The 20,749-nt window shown below is 43.0% G+C and overlaps 1 protein-coding gene across 8 annotated transcripts in view; it reads left to right on the forward strand.

The window, feature by feature from the left end:
• Positions 1 to 3,030: 3,030 nt before the first annotated feature.
• cntln (centlein, centrosomal protein) overlaps positions 3,031 to 20,749 on the forward strand; it is a 369,478-nt gene continuing 351,759 nt past the window's right edge. Inside the window, exons 1-4 of one of the 8 annotated variants that reach the window (XM_055632366.1) lie at positions 3,038 to 3,055; positions 3,518 to 3,638; positions 4,983 to 5,075; positions 10,307 to 10,395. In XM_055632366.1, the coding sequence (XP_055488341.1) occupies positions 4,995 to 5,075; positions 10,307 to 10,395 (170 nt within the window). In that variant the 5' untranslated portion in view covers positions 3,038 to 3,055; positions 3,518 to 3,638; positions 4,983 to 4,994. Of the gene's footprint in view, positions 3,056 to 3,395; positions 3,639 to 3,912; positions 4,903 to 4,979; positions 5,076 to 10,306; positions 10,396 to 20,749 lie in introns of those variants that run through there. The other 7 variants (XM_055632367.1, XM_055632370.1, XM_055632368.1 and 4 more) reach the window with 7 other exon arrangements.

The following is a 20,749-nucleotide window of genomic DNA, read 5'->3' on the forward strand; positions in this document are numbered from 1 at the left end:
GGGAATGAATGCTTACTATTCAATCCTGATCTGATGGGAAGATAGCAAATTGAATGTAGGCAATAGAGAGAAAATCTGCCTAATGGATGTGCAGTGCAGAACATAGATGTTGCCGAAAATCTGATCAGCAATGATATATAATTAGATTTCTGTTTTTGTGATCTTGTTATGCCAAATATTGGTGCTAGGCATTAGGGAACTCTTTCTTGCTCTTCTTCAAACCAGGGTCTGTCATATCCTCCTGAAAGGGCTGTTGTGACATCTGAAAAATCGCACTCTGCCCTCCCTAGATTTCATCCTCGTTTTTCACAAACTTCCTTCCCCAGAATAATAGTCTCCCCCCCACACACACTCCCTCTCTATATGCGCCTGCGAGTTGGGGGCTGTGCGTCAGTAGATAGGGCGGTTATGGGCGAAAGGAGCAAATTAATAATTTTAATATAATATCAAGGGGGGTAGTTAGCGTTTGTGCGGGGGGGGGGGGGGGGGGTTAGTGGGGGTGTGGGTCGTTAGAGTTTGTGATGCCGCATGCTGCCTCCCCCCGCAACCGCACGTTGGGGGAACAGACCCAACGGGTCTGCACTTGTTCTAGTACTTATTAAAACTCTGGGTGAGTGTCATTTCGCCTTTGATTCACATCTCCTCGAAAACCCGACGCCGAAACGGTAGAGATTTACCTCATGATTTCAAAAATCCCTCGTCTGTAAATTTGCTTCATTATTTCCCGAGTTTTTTTTACTAAAATTGTTCACAAATCTGACTTTTTTTCCAAATCTAAACGCTGGCCAGCTGATGACGTCACAATGCCTTTGCTCGTGGACCAACCCCCACCCCTCTGCTCTGGATTAAAGCAGCTGCTGTCAACGCGCAGGCGCATTGTTTTCCACGAGTTACGTCACCACCCCCCCCCCCCCCCCCCCCCCCCCCAGCACTTGACCGGCTGTCTGTCCACAGCGCAGTGCCCAGCCCTGGTGCAGAGAGAGAGAGAGAGAGGGGGGGGGGGGGGTTGGCGTGGGGGATGGAGAGGAGCGGAGAGGGGTAGAAAGGGGGTGGAGAGGGCTCCCCCTCCCTCTCTGCCCCCCCCCCTCACTCTCTGCCCCCCCCTCACTCTCTGCCCCCCCCTTCTCTCTGGGAATCCCCCACTCTCCCCTTCTTCTCTCTCCCCCTCTCCTCCCCCCCCTCCTGCTCTCCCCCCCCCCCCTCTCTGCCCCCCCCCCTCTAGGGAATCCCCCACTCCCCTCCTCTCCCCCTCTCACCTCCCCCTGCCCCCCCCCCTCCCCCTCCCCCCCACCTCCCTCTCTCCCCCCACATCCACCCCCCCTCCACTGTGTTGAAGGGACAGGACCCAACTGCCCCCCCCCCAGGACCCAACTGCCCCCCCCTGTCTAATTTGTGTTAAATTTCTGTTCCATTCTCGAGGAGCACTGAGCCCAGGACAGTCCCCACAACTGCTAGAGTGCAGGATACCCCAACATAATCCCATGCCGGCATTCACACCTAGACACTCCTTTATTCCATTGCGGTTTTCACAGAATAATGTTTCATAGTTGTTAAATTTAAGGCCTAAGGTAAAAACAAAAATTTCAGGATTCTCTTTAAAATGCAATTTGACTTATTCAGTAGTTAATCAGTAATTCCTTAATTAATGGAGTTTCTCTTTAAAGATTGAAAGAAGATTTGCTGGGGATATTCAAAATCATTATGGGTTAAGATCAAGTAAAAAGAGAAAAGCTGTTCTTATAAGTAGATCATTCAAAGACTAGAGGGTACTGAACATAAAGTAATGTGTAGAAGATCTGATGGAGGAGGTAAAATAAATGTCAATGCAAAAACTGGTTGTGATTTGGACTCAATGTTTGTAACAGCAAAAGAAACAATCGTGATCAAGGCGATCTAAAGGATTACGGTACAATAATTTGTGGGCGGAGGAGTGGCGAATGGGACTAATTGGTTTGCTCAGTAAAGAGCTGGCATTGGCAGCATGGACTCCCGAGTTGCAAGATTATCTCCACATGACACGATTGTTATCTAGTAAAGGGGAAAAGTTAGCAAATTAACTTAATTTTCTGAAAACTAAATTAGAAAATAATTATAGGATTTTAACAATGTAAGATATAGAAGTGTTGAATAGTTGACAGACAAAAGATAACGTGAAATGCTCCCGAATGTAAAACAATTGAATAAAACGTCAGCCCAGCTGTATATAAATGGGTTGACTGCTTTCGTGTGAATGCTGACTATGTAATATGCATGGCGTTTGATTCATGCGCATAGTTTGGATATCACAGCAATAGAATTCATATCGTGTTCGCAGCATGCGCATTTACCTACTTTTTATGAAATAAGTTGGAAATCATAAGGTTGAAATTAAAATGCAAATATTTTGGCTTAATATAGTATGCACTTTGGAAACTGTCAGTAAACTTTCTGTTTAAAATGAGCCGACACACTACCATTATAGGAATGTAGATTTAAAAAATGAGGACCAGAAGATAAAAAAAAAAAATCGTCCCTGTGCAGGAGGGAACTACAGATACTGGGTTACCGTTTTGTTTTTGGTGCTTTTTTTTTTTAACATTTGCCTCTTTCCACTTCACACACCTGTGATACTGAGTAAATACATGGGCAAACTTCCCGTCTCAGCCTCGCTGCTCGAAGTGAAATGCTTGCTGTGCATTCACTTTGGTGAATACTGGTTTCTCCAGTAGTCAGTGTTGCAGAGCTCAGCTCAGCCCAAGCTCAGCTCAGCCCCCACAGCCCAGTCCAGTCCAGCCCTCAGCTCAGCACAGCCCAGCCCCTCAGCCAGCTCATCCCAGTCCCCAGCTCAGCCCAGCCCCTGCAAAGTGTCGCGCGGCGGCAGGCTCAACTGGGTTAGGCCGCCGAGTTTATCGCCAGGTGGTCCGTTTGGGGGAGGGAAGGGGTGTAGAGTGCGTAAGGGTGCTGCAAAGTGTGAGGCGAGGGAGAGCGTGAGGCGGCGGCGCGGGCCTGCGCCTGGGTTGCAGGTTGGGCGGGCGGGCGGGTGGGTGGTGCAGTTTAAAGGGTGGGAAACGGCAGAGTGTGAGAGCGGGAGGGTGGTGTGCAAAGTTTGTGAGGTGGTGGGTGTAGAGTAGTGAGGGGGTGGGTGTAAGTAGTGAGGGTGGGTAGAGTGAGTAGTGAGGGTGGGTGCATAGGTGTGAGGGTGAGGGGGTGGTGGGTGTAGAGTAGTGAGGGTGGGTGATGCAGAGTGTGAGGGTGGAGGGTGCAGAGTAGTGATGGGGTGGTGTGCAGAGTAGTGAGGGTGAGAGCGTAGTGACTGGTGCGTAGGGGGTGAGTGGTGGTGCAGAGTAATGAGGGTGGGTGGTGCAGAGTAGTGAGGGTGGTGGGTGTAGAGTAGTGAGGGTGGGTGGTGTAGAGAGTGAGTGAGGACGGCGGTGCGGAGTGAGTGAGGGAGGGGGCAGTAGTTGTTGTAGGTAGACAACGGATGCTGCCTCGGCCGCTGAGTTTCTCCAGTATTTTTTGTCTACCTTCGATTTTCCAGCATCTGCAGTTCCTTCTTAAACAAGTAGTTGTAGAGTGATTTGGGAGCGGTGGTCGGTGTAGAGTGAACCCGTCAGAGCGACGCATTGCTGGGGTCAGTTTGTTCACCACCATCCCACAGGGTCAGTTACACAGGCAAATGTTATTTCACCCCCTCCCCGCCCTTGGACCATCACCACCGACTCCACCGTCCCTTTCCCACGGTCTCCTTCCTTCTATCGTCTTCCTTTTTTCAACCCCCACCTCGTTTTCTCGGTCTTTGGTCTCGTAACATCGGTGGGGAGTGGGATGGGAGGAGTGGGTCGGGAACGATTTCCCTTGGTGGCAGGTGTGTGTTTAGTTTAGATAACATTTTTTTTGAGATTTTTCAGGTTTCTGAATAATTTTCTTTTTTTTTTTGATCGGGCAGTTTATGTATTAAAGTACAATCTGGATATCAAAATTTTAAAATAGAGCTCAATCTTCATTATAGCAAAGCAAAAAGAGTTGTAAGGACACTGAATAAGTTATGAAAACTTGCATATTGTGCATTTCCGTATCTGAGATGAAATTTACTACAATTTGAGTAATTGTGAAGTGGAATATATTTCCATTACTGGAACAGGAAGTTAAATTCCTCTCTGTCCAGTCTGATAGTGGCCATTCTAACACAGTTCGACTCGCCTTCCTTGGTTACATATGCCTACATATATTACAAATCTATCAGATTGGAAATTAACATGTTGTTGTGTGGAAGAGTTTATTTTGATATTTATTGCTCATCCTAAATTGTCATTGTGGAAGATTGTGGTCAGTCAACTTGTGGAGTTGCTGTAAACTTCTAGTGAAAGGACTCCCATGGTGTTGGATAGGGAATTTGGATGGAATGATGAGGGTCAGGATTCACTCAAGTGAGAAAAAAAATAAAGTGGAGGAGTTCAATGGGTCAGGCAGCATCTGAATGAATGACAAGTTTTTGGATCAAGACCCTTCAGACACAAAATAATGCCCAGTTCTCTCGGCAGATGCGGTCTGACCTGCTGATTTCTTCTATTTTGATCAAGATTGCAGTATCTGCTGGCACGGGGAACTAAAGAAAAGGCAGCATCTCTGACGAATATGGATTGGTGAAGTTTTGGGCTGGGATCTTTCTTCAAACTGATTATGGTTGGGGTGGGAAAGCTGGAACAGGGTTGGGGGTAAGATAAAGTCTGGCAAGTTATAGGTGGATACAGATAAGGAACGTTTTTAATTGGCAGACTGTTGAACAAAGGCCAGAGTTGAAAAGCCAAAGTTCATAATGGAAGAAGAGGTGCAAATTATGTTCATACAGTTGGGTTGTAAGCTGCCCACTCGAATACGAGGTGCTGTTCCTTCAGTTTGCGTGTGGCCTGTCTGGCAATGAAGGTGACTGTGGTTTTGAAGTCTTGAATAATGTTAAACACCTTGCTTAGGATGTTAATTTTTTTCTCCTCTTTTTGAAGTAGTGCTTCACTAAAATGGCTTCAAAACAATGTGACTCAGCTGCACAGCTGGAGGAACAAGTGCGGAAACTGTCAGAAGAACTTGCTCGGTGTCAGGTGGGTTTTCTCTGTGTTGGATTGGTTAGCATCTTTGCAGTTGACCTCTGTAGTCCACTGTGGAACGAGATGTTAGGCTGTATTGATTTAAAACCCGATTGTGTGTCCAAATGTTTGTTTTAGTGTCTCTCGGTGTGTCTTGAGTGGTGAGGGAGAGTAAGGGGGAACCGCTTTCGGTCGCCTCCTCCACGGAGAGGTGACTTTTTCCATGTCGCCTGCTTCGCGGCCAAACACCATGGATCGGAGTCGGGCCCGGAGTTTCAGCAGCGGGGGTGTTCTTTATTAAGGAGAATTTCATGGCAGTCGTCTGAGATGACATTACTGATGGTTCGTCCACTGAGGCTATATTAGTGAAGATGAGAAATAAAAAGGGGATGATAACCTTGTTGGGAGTGCACTATATGTTCCCAAATAGTCAAGAAAAATTACAAGAGCAAATATGCCAGAAAATTGCAAGCAGCTGCAAGATTAATGGGGTTGTCGTCATAGGGGGTTTTAACTTTCGGTGGAATATGTCACAAAGCTTGTCCTTTTAAAAAAAAAAAATTTTTTTTTTTTTAAAGCAAATTTGGATAGATAAGTGCTGAAGTGTCCGTTGGCAAGCCTTTTGGGACCAGTGACCACTTAAAATAGTTATGGGTAAGGACAGGGTGGGCCCACGAGTCAAAATTCTAAATTGGGTCAAGGCCATCCTTGATGGTTTCAGATATATACTTGCCAAAGTTGATTGCGGTAGGATTAGATCCCTCTCATTGTATACTTTCATTTTCAGTTCATGGACTACTTGACCTGCTTATAGAAACTTTTGGTGAAACTGTTACAAAAATTGTTGACTTGTAAATATTTCATGCTGTAATGATGTAAGAAACAGAATGATCTTGGATTAATATGAGGGGTTTTGATCATATTACATTTTGTATACATATTCTGTATATAGAATCAATTTATATGACTTGACTGTAGAGCTACAGTCACAATCTTTAAATGATGACACCGTTGAATTTAAATGAAGTATTTTTACAAATTAATTCATCACTCTTGTTGACTCTTCCTGTCAGATACTGTGTCTCAGGTGATGTGCATGCTGGAATATTGCTTCTGCAAGACCACTAATTGGCTTCATTGTTGGAATCTCTCACTTCTACTGGCAACACTGCCAAACTAAGTATTAATCTTTGGCATCAGTGTAGTGTAACCAATATTAAAATTCTGATTTATTAGCAAATGTCCAGTTCTGCAATAGAGCCATTCTTTAGTAGGCGGATGGTTCAAAGGTTAAAATAACATTTGTTTGTGTTTAAAGTATACTAATCAACAACATTTGCAGGCAATAAATATTTTGCAAAATTAATTTCTGTTCAATTGGTATTGTTTTACTTTGTGGAGGTTGATTCTTTCTCAGTTGTCAAAATGCAGTGAGAATGTCTTGTGTAATGCAAAACTAGCTCTCCATCACAACATTCTTTTTTAAATTAAAATGCAGCATGCTGTTTGAGGAATAAGGGTCTGCAGTATTCATGATTTGAATAAACTGTTTAACTTCATTTCCTTGCATCAATTCAAGTTTTTGTGGCTTATTATTTCCATTCAAAATATTCTACACAAACTCCCTGAAATCTTTATTACTCATGCCAAACATTTATGTATTTTGACTCCTTGAGTCATGCACCTTTCTAAAGGGAAATTAGATTATGTGAAGAATGAATTTCATGTGTGATCTTTTGTGGACATGGCCTCTCTATGCCCTGTGAGTAGGCTGAAGGACAATGCACCTGCACTCCAAGATCCCTCTGCTCTACAACACTACCCAAACCCCTGCAATTCCCTGTATAGGTTCTATTTCAGTTAGACTTCCCAAAATGCAACACCTCGCACTTCTCCGTATTAAACTCCCTAAACCATTCCACAGCCCGCCTGCTCAACTGATCAAGATCCTACTGCAATTTTTGACAACCATCTTCACTATCTATAATAGCACCCACTTTAGTGTCATCTGCAAACTTGCTAATCATGCTTTGTACGTTCTCATCCAAATCATTGAGATAGATGACAAACAACAATGGGCCCAGCACCGTCAACTGAGGCATACCACTAGTCACAGACTTCCAGTTTGAAAAACTTCACCCTCTGCTTCCTTTCGTGAAGCCAATTTTCTATCCAGTCGGCTCTCTTCTTGTGTCCGATGCGATCTAACTTTTCAGAGCAGCATACGGAACATTGTCACATGCCTTGCTGAAATCCATATGTGCAACGTCCACAGCTCTGGCCTCATCAACCTTTTTGGTTATCTTTTAAAAAAACAAAAAAAAAACTCAAATCAGATTTGTGAGACATAATCTCCCATGTTCAAAACTGTGTTGGTAACCCATAATCTGCCATTATCCATCTAAATGCACATTTATCTTATTCCTCAGAATACTTGCTAGTAACAGATGTTAGACTCGCTGGCCAATAGTTCCTGGGCTTTTCCCTGCAGCTCCACTTAAATAGAGTCACAACATTTCCAATCCTCCATTCTTCTGGCACCTCATCCGTATTTAATGATGACTCATAAATCTCAGCCAGGGCACCTGCAATTTCCACTCTAGCTTCCTAGAGCGTCCTCTGATATTGATATATCTGATCAGGCCCAGGAGATTTGTCTACCATCATGCACATTAGGACCTTGAGCACCTCGTCGACTGTAATACTGACTGCCCTCGGGACACTTCCATTGACTGCCCCAATTTCCCTAATCCTCATGTCTTTCTCCACGGTAAAAACAGGAAAAATACTTACTGAGGCCTTTCCCATCTCCTGTGGCACTGAGTTGACTGCTTTGATTCCTGAGGGGCCCTCTTCTCTCTCTGGTTTTCTTTTCCCCTATTGTACATAAAATCTATCCTGTCCTGTTTTTGCCCCCCTGATTTTAATTTTTAGCATGTTCCTTAATTCTAGAAACCTCTCCAGGAAAACACTTGATCCCAGCTGCCTCTACCTGCTCCATGCCTCCTTATTCTTGACCAGAGCCTTAATTTATCTTGTCATCCAGGCTTCCTTATGCCACCTGCCTTGTCCTTAACTCTTAACAGGAGCCTGCACGTCCTGGACTCTTGTCAACATACTTTTAGAGATCTAATTTTCTAGACATTCCTTTTCTTTCAAACAACCTACTCTAATCAACTTGAGCGAGTTCCTGTCTGATACCTCAAAGTTGGCCTTGCCACAATTTAGTATTTCAACTTGTGGGCCTGCCCTGTCTCAATCCATAACACTTAAACCTAACAGAACAGTGGCCGCTGGTCCCAAAAGGCTTATCAATGAACATTTCCTCCACTTGCCCCATCTAATTCCCTTAGACTAAATCAAGCATCTTCCTGTGTAGGACCTTTTATATATTGCCTGAGGAAACTTTTCTGAACACATTGGCAAATTCCACCCTGTCTAACCTTTTGCATTCTGACATTCCCAGTCAATATTGGAAAGTAAAAATCCCCAGCTATGACAACTTTATTGATCCTGCAGCTGCCTGCAATTTCCTAGCATATTTGCTCTTCCAATGCCGATTGACTATTATGATATCGGGGGGGGGCGGGGGGGGGGGCGCTGTCATACACTCCCTACAAGGTGATCTTCCCGTTCTTATTTCTCAGCTCCACCCATGTAGCCTCACTGGATGAACCATCAGCAATGTCCTGTCTAACCCCTGTCATGACAGTCTCCTTAATCAACACAGCAAAACCTCCTCTTATCCTGAAGCATTTGTACCCAGGAACTTCCATGGTTCTGCATGATTTCCATATCCCTTGATCATTTTAGTGCTCAAATTATCTATTAATTTGAACAAACCAGTTGACTAGGCCTGGGTTGAGAATTCCACAGATTATAATCTAATTTTAGCTTTGGTAGTTATCACTTGTCTGAGGCACAGCATCTTAATTCTTGACTCCACAGCCAGAGGAAGCTTTCTCTTAGCATCTATCCTGTCGATCATTGATGGTTTTGTATGTTCAATTGTAAGGCAATCACATTTAAACTTCAAAGAATATAATGTTCTAATTTCTTTCAACATGGGAGGTAATTTAGCTCATTGAGTCTGCTGATTCGCAGAGCAATCCCATCAATGCCACTCTGTCCACTAATTTCCATTCTCTCGGACATGCTCATTAACATCCCACTAGTTCTCTTCCCATCCAACTACTGTTAGATAATTTACAGTGGCCAATTAACCTAGTAATCAGAACATCTTTTGGAAGAAGCTGGAGATTTCTGGATAATCTCCAATTGAAATATACGAACACCAAAGGTCAGTATCAAACGGAGGTACACAAAAATGCTGGAGAAACTCAGCGGGTGCAGCAGCATCTATGGAGCGAAGGATATAGGTGATGTTTCGGGCTGAAACCCTTCTTCAGACTGATGGGTGGTGGGGGCGGAGAAGGAAGGACAAAGGGAGGAGGACGAGGGCGGGGGGGATGGGAGGAGACAGCTCGAGGGTTAAGGAAGGGGAGGAGACTGCAAGGGCTAGCAAATTTGGGAGAATTCAATGTTCATGCCATCCGGACGCAAGCAACCTAGGCGGAATATGAGGTGCTGTTCCTCCAATTTCCGGTGTTGCTCACTCTGGCAATGGAGGAGACCCAGGACAGAGAGATCGGATTGGGAATGGGAGGGGGAGTTGAAGTGCTGAGCCACCGGGAGTTCAGGTAGGTCATTGCGGACTGAGCGGAGGTGTTCGGCGAAAACGATCGCCCAACCTCTGCTTAGTCTCACCGATGTAAATCAGCTGACATCTAGAGCACCGGGTCCTTGAATGGAGTCGAGGGGGGAGGTGAAGGGACACGTTGATCACTACATGCTGTGTCATTGTAACCCTAAACATCTAAGTCATACTTGATCTTCCCTTGCAGGTTAACTCTGTCAACCCAGGAATCTATCCAATGAACTAATCTTTAAATCAACCATCCATTAGCTTTCCATCACCTCAGTTGCCAATTAAATAGAATGCGATTATTATGCACTGTCCTTCCGAGTCTCCCCCCGCACCACACACTGTTCAATGGTACGAGATGATCATTAAAAAAAAATGTTTGCTGCTCTCCAGTTCAATTTGTCTGTCACTGACAAAGTCCAGAACTTTCTATGAGGCGTATGATTTAATTGAACCATTTGGGGAATGTGCATTTTATTCAGTAAAATTTATATTTTTATACGTTTGTGACTATTGTGTAACTTTTGCATTTCCTGTGCAGGCTGACAAAGAATTTGTGTGGTCTTTATGGAAACGTTTGCAGGTAGCAAACCCTGATCTTTCGCAGGCCATCACCTTGGTTCTTGAAAGGTGAGTGAAGAATCATACAGAGACATGTAAAACAGAACACTCGAGCAAAGTCAATCAAAGTACTTGATTTTTGTTTTTAAATATAGCAACTTGTACAACCTTTCTTCAAGCGAACATTTTGGTTGAAAAATTGTTTTGTAGCTGCTTAAGTAATGGATAGATTAGTTCGAGAACATAAGGCCATAAGACATTGGCTACAATTCTATAGCTAATTTTTTAATGAAAATTCACACTCAGAAGTTGCCTGGGTATTTGTCTTCAAGATATCCTTGTGGTTTTGAAGCCATTGTCACTGCATGTTTTTGTAACGGTCACATTGACTGATTTGACCAATTCCAAAGTTTTTAGTTCATTATGACAGGATATTTGTGCGGTCTATCAATTTGCCTTGGTTGTAGCACTTGTGTAGTGGGTCTTAAGATTGTGGCTTGTAAACTGCAATGTAGCATTGAAGGGCTACGGCATTATCTGACATTGATTTTTAGTCTGAGGGGGTGATGGGCTCTGAAAAAGTGTGGACAGCCTACTGCTAACCATGCACCGTTGCAGCTCTATCTTTGGCATAACTACATCCCAGTGAAAGTTTCTATTGTGTCATGAAAAATGGGTAAAGTATTCTCATTTCGGCAGAATATCTTCCACATTATATACAGTTATAATTTGGAAAAAAATTTGGGAGAGCTCATGGCCATAAAATGTTGAGAAGAATTGTTGTTTGTTGTCTTTCGATGATTGTATTTAAGGGGTCTATTTGTTTCCAATCTGAATGTGGATTGTAGCACCATCTTTTCTTCACTGCTCACTTACTATAAGATCCAGCATGTACATAATTAAATTGGGAAGCTGTTTAAATATGGGTTTTTAATGAAACAATGAGAATTTCTGATAAATAATAATTTCTGATAAATCTGATAAGCAAGATAAAAAGTATTTAATTGCATGTTCTCTCAAGCCTACCATTCTTTATCCATTTTTCATTTTGTTTTCTGAATGAAGAAGATATTATATATTTGCACTGCACTTACAGGTTTAATCCCATCCAGCATTCATGAGTTGCAACTGTTGGCGCTATAATGCTGAAGCTGTTGTGGAGACTTGGTTGTGAGAGGGACAGGATTGACAGCTCAACATTCCAGAATTTCAATGATTCAGACATGATAGAGAGGGAGATAAGAGTTTGAGTTTAGTTTATTGTCACGTGGGGAAATTGGGGAAAGGCAGATAACAGCATTAGAAAGCTGGAGCTAGTGGGAGCAGTTATTGTTGGTTAAGTAATCAATGCGGGTAGGTCAGTGGGTGTTTTCTACATGGTAGGCTGATCCACCAGAATAAGAGGCTTATTTAGGTAGGTACATGGATATGAAGGGACTGGATGGATATAGATCATGTGCAGCCAGAGATTAGTTTAACGACATCATGTTTGGAATAGACATTGTTGGCCGAATAGCCTGTTCCTCTGTTGCACTGTTTTATATTTTCTTACCTTTTCTGTGAAAGTTTGTTTTAACACTGGTACTGCGAGTTGCTTTCACACTTTGATGTCCACAAATTGATAATCCTCAGATAATCTGTCAGATCGGTCACAGTTTCATTGTAGGCCATGGTGACCATTCGTAACAGTCTGCTGCTCAGATATCTGTAACTCCAGGAAGTACTGCTTGCAGGTCATACTACCACAGAGTGACAATAGGAGATGGTCCAGCTTGTGTGATTGGATGGAAGACCATTTTGTCGATAGTTGCTGTTGTGATTGGCAATAATACATTTTTGCAGCATGACCTGCTGCAACCAGATTTCAGTGGTTGTGTTTGATTGGTGGATGTCAAAATTACCATCTACGCATTCTCTCACCCAACGCGGTCACTCCCAATAGGCCACGCTGCAACACCATGCTTTTTTATTAGCTGCTCAATTAGCCAATTTTGATCACTCAACCAATCCAGCAGCTGCCTTTTGAAATCTCCCCTGCTGCTTCGACCTATTGCTGTCTTCCTGTGATGCTCCAAGCTTTCAAGGTTTTTGTATCTGGAAATGTTTAATGCATAGCTGCTTGGAAATGGAATAACTGCTTAAAATTTGCCAGATAGGATCTATGTGACATTCAAAGATCGAGGCCACAGAGCATGTAACGGTAGAGAGCAGGAACAGGACCTTTGGCCCACTATATCTGTGTCGACCATGACGCCAGTCTAACCTCATCTCATCTACCTGCACGTGGTCTATATCCCTCCATTGCCGGCTGTTTTGGAAGTGTAATAATCAGTTGCTCTGTGAGAATGTGGATCATAGCCGCATTTCTGACTTTGCAAGTACAGAATGGAATCCTGCTGTAACTGGGATGACCTGTATACTTTTCTCTTGCATTTGACTTCCCAAAATGCACCAGCTCACACTTTTCAGGATTAAATTCCATTGCCATTACTATGCCCAAACTAACATCATCCCTTGATGACCTTCCGTTCACCAATAATTTTTAGGTCATCTGCAAATTTAATAATTTGGCCACTTTCATTTTCATCGAATAACAGAGGTTTCAGCAATATCACTGCAAATTCGTATTTGCAGAACAGCACTGATCACAGAGAAGTAACAGAAAACATCAATCCACCACTGTCTTCTGTAACCAAGCCAATTTTGGATTCAATTTACCAATTATTATGCACCCCATGTGATTAAATCTTCTGGATAATCTACCTTGTGGCATCTTATCAAATGCTTCACCAAAATCCATGTAGACAACATCCATTTTCTTGCCCTGCAGATGAAAACCCGTTTGAACAAATAATACCGTGGGGGAATTCTGTCGCCTTGGGAAAGTAGCCAACACAATCATTTGCACCCTGGTCATTTCTTATTCTCCCATCAGGCAGAAGATACAAAAGGTTGAAAGCACATGCTTGCATCAGATTACTGAACAGGCCTGTCATAAACTAAGGGTAAAGTCCTGATCTCCCAATCTACCTCACTGAGGCCCTTGAACATTTTTTATGTGCACTTTCTCTGTAACTGTAATGTTTTAACACTATATTCTGTATTCTGCTATTTTTCTCTTTGCACTTCCTGTTGTACATGTGCATGGAATTGATTGTACAGTATAATTTAACTGGAAAGTATAAAAACAAAGTGTTTCACTACCTTGTAAAATATGACAAAATAAACTAATACTGATTACTTCAGCAGCTAGCATGGCTAGGTGACACTCAACCAAATTCCCCACCCCAAGAGTCTTAAAATAATTGAAAAAGATTCAGAACTATGTTGGCTGTTCTTGGAAGCTATTGCTGCAGGTAACCGACACCCATTTGCATTTACTTATGAGGAACACTGTCAGGTCTGAGTCTAGGAACCTTACTGACATCCTGGGCATATTTTGTCAGAAAGTTAAATTTTTCCCTGGATTGTGGCTGTGCAGATTGATTTTCATAGTGAATTTTGATCACATCTAATCTTGATAATCAGTTATAATGAAAGATTTTGGCTGCTACTTCCGGCTTGTTATCATTTGGCAGCAAAGCTGTACTGTTAATTATTTCTAAACTGGATTATGTGTTATGGTAGTTAAGACAATTAATTTGATTGAATTTCTGTGTTACTATTTTATGTTGCTGAGGTACTGGAACAATATGGGATGCAATTAGTGGTCCTTTGTATGATTTTATTTGCTCTTTGATGGGCGAATTTCATATTTCATCAATAAAATTCAACAAACCAGAGTTCGTCAGAATAACACTGGTATGGACATGTGCAATGGGGACTAATATTAAATTTTTAACATAGAATTCCTGAGATTTGAGTTTCTGCTGTGTATAAACCACTTAATTTTATGTTTTGCATTAAAGCAAAGAGTCTGCCTGGAGTACAATTGCAGAGATGCTTGTAGCCTTACTTGATCAAATGAGCATTCATGCCATGTTGACTCGGAGTCTCAGTATATTGTTTTAACCATGCAGGATGCCTTTTCATTAAGTAGTGAATAAAAGAAGAAGCGTTGGTCTTCTAAGTTAGAAATCATCAGTAATTTTACAGGGCATTGAGAAGGATACATCTAAACAACAATGTATGGTTTTGGTCTCATTTTAGAATAAATAGATTTGCACTATAAATATCTCAGAGAAGGTTCACTAGGTTATTCCTTAGATGAAGTGGTTAACTTGAGGGGAGTTTGAACATGTTGCATCAATATCTTTTGGGGTTTGGATGAAAGAGAGATGGTATTATTGAAACAAGAATTTCCCAAAGTGAGAGTGAGAGATGGAGCGATAGGCCTTTTTGATGATATAACAGCAGTGGTCAAGGCTGTTTGATGCTCTGGTGCTGCAGGGCATGTGCTGGTAGTGTTTTTTTAGTGATTTCTTCAAGTTGGCCTTGCTGAAGTCTTGTTGAATTCTCCGGCGGAGTTGGGGGATGTGGGGAGAAGGCAGGAACGGGGTATTGATTGGGGACGATCAGCAATGATCACAGTGAATGGCGGTGCTGGCTCATAGGGCCGAATGGCCTACTCCTGCACCTATTGTCTATTGTTTTCCGATGTCAGGCAACATCTGTGGAAGAAATGGCTAGGTGATGTTTTGAGTTGGGAACTTCTTTAGACATTGAAGTAGTAGTGGGGGCCCTGACACGCTGAGTTACTCCAGCATTTTGTGCCTTTCCTTGGTAAATCAGCACGTGCAGTTGCTTGTTTCCTTGAAGTTCCTTGTATCCACCCATTGGATGGATACAGATGAGGGTTTTTTTGATTGGCACATGCGTGGACATAGGCTAGAGATGAAAGGGTGTCAGGTCAGGAGAGAAGATGAGTGAAATGTAAGGTCAGAGGGAAGGATATAGGAGAGGAGGAAGAGGGAGAAAAAGGGGTGGAGTAGTGGGAGAAATGGCCCCTCATCAGGGTGGGGGAAAAGAAAAGAGAAGTGTTATTTAAAAAGGAGAATTTAATATTCATACCATTAGTTTTGGAAGCGACCAAAGTGAAATACAGTTTCTCCAGTTTGCTTGTGGCCTCACTCTTGCCATGGAGGAGGCCCAGGACAGAAAGGTCGAAATGGGAAGGGGAGTTAAAATGGTTTGCAACAGGAGATCCAGCAGACCTTGTCAGACTGAGTGCTGAGTGTTCAGCAAAACAAAGGCCTATAATACACTTGATATTGCCGATGTAAAAGAGGCCACATCAGAAATACTGAATGCAGTGGATAAGGTTTGTCGAGATGCATATGTGGTTCAGCTTCGCCTGGAATGGCTGCTGGGATCCCCACTATATAAGCTCATCGTAAACCTTTGGCCCTTGCCCTTGCGATCTCCATCCACAACAGGCTTCTGGACTTCCTGACTGGCAGATCTCAGTCAATAAACTTGATTTGAATTGACTGTGTAAATTTCTTATTTTAATTGAAGAGCTCAATGATTAACCAGCTAGCTTTGTGACATTTGATTCTGGACATCATCGATATCCCTGGGAGGCAGCTGGACCACCGCTGATATTAGCAAAGGAAATGTCTTTGCTAAAAGAGTTTGCTAAACTTTGGGCAGCTGTCTGGGAGGTCAGTAAGGGACAATGTCCGTTTGCTGCTGACTGGATATCTGTACTTTTCGCCTTGGAACATGCTTTATATTAGAAAGCATTTAGACTCGTATGCTGATTTTCCTTAATGGCTTTTAGTTCAGCCATGAGCTCAGTTTTCCTTTCTGGAGCTGATGACTGAAGTGTTAATTTAACTTTGAAATTGCATCACTTTTTATAAAAGGAAATTAAGATGCATTTTACCAGGGATCACCAGGATTTTATTTCTGCAAAATCAATGCATGCTTAAATATCTTGTTTTGTTCCTGGGAATGTTCCCAGTGCGCAACTCATTGGGCTGCCGAGAACAAGAGGGGGACCCGAAAGGGAAGGGGGGGCCGAGGACTAAAGGGAACCCAGTGGGGGGGGAGGAATGGATATGTGCGACGGCAGATAGTAGATAGGAATGCACGGTGTGCTTTTGTAACTTTATCAGAGCCAAAACGTGGCTGCATGTGTGTACTGCTCTAGGCAAGGTCTACTACATGATTATGCCGGGTTGTATGTAACACAACATTATTCTGTTGTAATATATTTTGGGAATTTCTGAACTTTGAGCCATAAAAACAATGCATTTCTGGAAAATATACAGGGAATTAGATAATGTTGGTTTACTATTAGAATGTCTTATGATGTCTTTATTCTATCTATAAATGTGGTTATTGTAGTTGAGTATGCTTGTAATTGCAAAAATATTAACCCTTACCAAATCAACAATTTTGTAGTGATTTATTAGATTGTTGAAAATCTCTCGTTGAAATTCAGTCTCATTGATAGCAGCTATTAAATCACAAAAAGTTGACATGAATTTTTAACCTTAAAGTGGAAACTGTGTTTGCACAATACCGTGAAGTTTTAGAATTAATCATACAAATTAGAAATCTTGCGTGACTGTTGGAAGTCTGTCTGCATTGCTTGGGGAAATCGTGTAATGGCTTTTTTTGGCCCTTTTGATGGAACAGTCACTATGTTTTCTTCATTGCAGGATTGTGAGTGGTGTAAAAAGTAATGACCACAGCGAGGAAACATCTGTTCCTTGACAAACAGCATGCGCACTGTACCAGCGCATTCCTGACACCACCTGTGGACCCTAAATGGTGAAACTGTTTATTCTGATCTGTTGAGGGCACTTCATTTCCACATTATTTTTCACAAGCAGTAACTACTTCATTGGATTGAAATTAAACACAGTTCCATGGAGGGCTGCGTTGTGGATTTCCCCTCGCAGCCACTTATTTAAGTAAAAGGAAATTGCCCTTCATTTTCATTCCGATGTCTGGTGAATTGCCAGTCTGAAATTGGTCATTTTGAATTGTCTGGAAAAAAAGAAAATGCTGCCGTTGAATGAGCAGAGGATCATTGAAGTTTTGAATCAAAACAAGCTGGATTTTAGGACTTCATAGTGGATCAACTTTGAGCACCAGGATATTTAGTGGTCCAAAAATTCCCGATGTTTATTGGAAGTTTTCCAAGTGTTCAGACTCCATATGTTTACATGAATGTTGCTGGACAAGAGGCTATTTAACATTGTATAAGCGGTGAAAACTAGTTCCTGAAGCAGTCTGACGCTGTTCACTGCATTTTTATGGTAGAAATTGTGTAAATGGCTTCTGCAACAGTTGGATGAATGTTAAAATAGCTGCACTTATGTGCACATAGTTGTTTAATGTTCACATTTTCTTAACGAGAAAAAGCAGCTGGAATTATTATAGTTAACCATGTTAGATTAATTATGCAAAGTAACTATCTCCTCGTGTGCAGGTGAGTGGTAGAATCTGCTGTGAGTTGATCAGAATGTTAGGAGAATAAAAATGGGATTAGTGTAAATGGATGTTTAATGGTCAGTGTAGACTGGTAAGCCAAAATGCCCGTTTCTGTGGAGCAAGTTTAATTCAAAGCCAACCTTGATTCAAACACGCAATAATGCAGTGATATTATCACGGGATTAATGATCTAGATACCCAGGACAAAAACCTGAGGACGTGGGTTTGAATGCTGCCTGTGGCATATGCCGAATTTAAATTCTTGAACTTAAAAGTCTAATGATGACCATCAAAACCTGCGATGGTTGTATGGGCCCATCTCGTTCACTAATAATTTGTAGGGGAGGAGATATGTCAACTTTGTGTGGTCTGGCGGATGTATGACTCCAGACCCATGGCAATGTGGTCGACTACAATGGCTGAACAAGCCATTTAATTGTAATAATTCATGATATCCACAAAGAAATGAAACCGCAAGGATCAATTGGAATCAACCTCAGCACCAAAGTGACAGTGGCTGTCCCTATCAACCATTTAAAGTCTTTCTTACCAACATCTGGGATTATGTGCCAAGATTGGGAGAGTTAAACCACAGGCTAGTTAAGCATCAACCTAACATAACCATATTTTCAAAATACTATCTTGCAGACAAAGTCTGATAAACCACTATCTCCATTCCTGGGTTTGTCCTGTTCAACATGTAGGACCGGCCAAACAGAAGCAACAGCATGGTGGTATATATTCGGGAGAGAACTGCTATTGGCAATTGAAGTTGGCATTTGGAGAACTGCCTGCCTTTCGGCAGGCCGCATTGGCAGATGCCTCCCGGCAGGCCACAGAGAAACCGAGGCTGGAGCCTCACAGGTCGCTCGTGGCTGGCCACTGTGTCGACGGAGCCCGCGGCTGGAGCCTGGGTTGGCGCCACGGTGTCCAGACAGGACCCGGCTGCGATAGTGGAGAGGTTGGTACGGTGGTCCATGATGGGGCTGACCCACGGTCAAGGACGAACCACGTGGACGTGAGGATGCTGCTGACGGAAGGGACAAAAGAGGACCTGGTCAGGAACCACCATGTGGGAGGTGGAAGAACAAAGGTGGACCCGGCGTGGGGGGACCGCCGTGAGGGAGGGGCGGGGGAAACAAAGGGGAACCTGGCGCGGGGGTACTTTGTAACTTTGCAAGCGCCCTCTATGTGGTGACTATTTGCACACCATGGGAGTGTAAGCAAAGAATTTCACCGTGACTTGCCACGTGACAATAAAGCATTCATTCATTGGAGCCCTCAGCATTGACTGAATGCCATGAAATCTGTGGGCATCAGGATAAACTTGGATAAGGAAGCCTTCTGCTGATTACCTCCTAGTGCCCCCTTTGGCAGACAAATCAATAATATTCCATGAAGAACACCTCTTGGAGAAAGCACTGGGTACAAAATTTCCAGATGTACTCTGGATGGTGGTTGCTGAGTGCTAAAAAAACATTTTTGCTCGATTGGGTCTGTGGCAGTTGATGAGGGGACCAACATAGAACAGTATAGTATATGACTCGACCCGAAACGTCACCCATTCCTTCTCACCAGAGATGCTGCTTGTCCCGCAGAGTTACTCCAGCTTTTTGTGTCTATCTTCGGTTTAAACCAGCATCTGCAGTTCTTTCTTACACATAGAACAGGTTCTTCGGCCCACAAAATCTGAGCCGAACATGATGCCAACACTAACTCTTATCTGCCTGCACATAATCCATATCTCTCCATTCCCAACAAGATGAAGATGCCTACTTGATCTTGTGCTCACCAGTATTGGCGTGAGTGACCACTGTACAGTTGTTGTGGAGCTGAAATCGAGTGAAAGTACACATCATTGAGTGGTGTGGCACACCCCCTGTATAGAAACTCTGTATGAACATCAAAATTTGTACTCGCCACAATCTGCAACTTCATGGGCTGATGCAACTCATCATACCAGGCAAACAACCCATATTCAATGAGGAGTTCAGGATAGCATGCTAGGAGCAGCACCAGGCGTATCACAGAATGCCACAGAAGGCTGTGGAGGCAAAGTCTAGATACTTGTAAGGCAGAAATAGATGATTCTTGATTAGTACAGGTGTCAGGTTATGAAGAGAATGCAGGAAAATGGAGGAAGGAGGGAGAGATAGATCAGCCATGATTGAATGGTGGAGTAGACTTGATGGACCGAATGGCCTAATTCTACTCATCACTTTTGACCTTATGACAGAATGCACCAAGATGGGGCTAGTTGCATACCAAATGAAATAAACAGCATACGATAGGCTGAACTAAGTAATCCCACGATCAAAAGAACAGATCTGAGCACTGCAGTCTTGCCACATGTGCTCACAAATGGTGGTGGACAATTAAACAATTTCATGAAGGAGGAGGCTCCACAAAATATCTCCATTCTTAACGATGGGGAATCCAAGTACATCTGTGCAAAAGGCAAAGCTGCAGCATTGGCAAGAATCTTCGATATGGCAATTGCTAGTCTTCAGCTAATATGATATGAAGGCAATAGGCATTGAATAGAGCAAAGGACAAGGGTCCTGATGACATTCGTGCAATGGTATAGAAACATAGAAAATAGGTGCATGAGGAGGCCATTTGGCCCTTCGAGCCTGCACCGCCATTCATTGTGATCATGGCTGATCATCCACAATCAGTAACACGTGCTTGCCTTCTCCCCATACCCCTTGATTCCGCCAGCCTCTAGAGCTCTATCTAACTCTCTTTTAAATTAATCAAATGAATTGGCCTCTACTGCCTTCTGTGGCAGAGAATTCCACAAATTCACAACTCTGGGTGTGGACGGCGTGATCAATGTTGCAGCGGCCTCTGCAGTCCGTCTGTCTTTTTAAATGTTTGTCCTGTTGAATGTATAGTTTGTTGTGGTTTTTATATTGTTTTTAGCTGTGTATATGTGGGGGGGTGGGTGAGGGAAACTTTTAAATCTCTTCCCTGTACAGGTGACCCGACCTTCTCCCTGTCAGGTCTCCGTTGTCGTTGGGGCCGAGCACCATGG

The sequence above is a fragment of the Leucoraja erinacea genome, chromosome 3 (genome assembly GCF_028641065.1).
Source record: "Leucoraja erinacea ecotype New England chromosome 3, Leri_hhj_1, whole genome shotgun sequence".
Lineage (NCBI taxonomy): Eukaryota > Metazoa > Chordata > Chondrichthyes > Rajiformes > Rajidae > Leucoraja > Leucoraja erinaceus.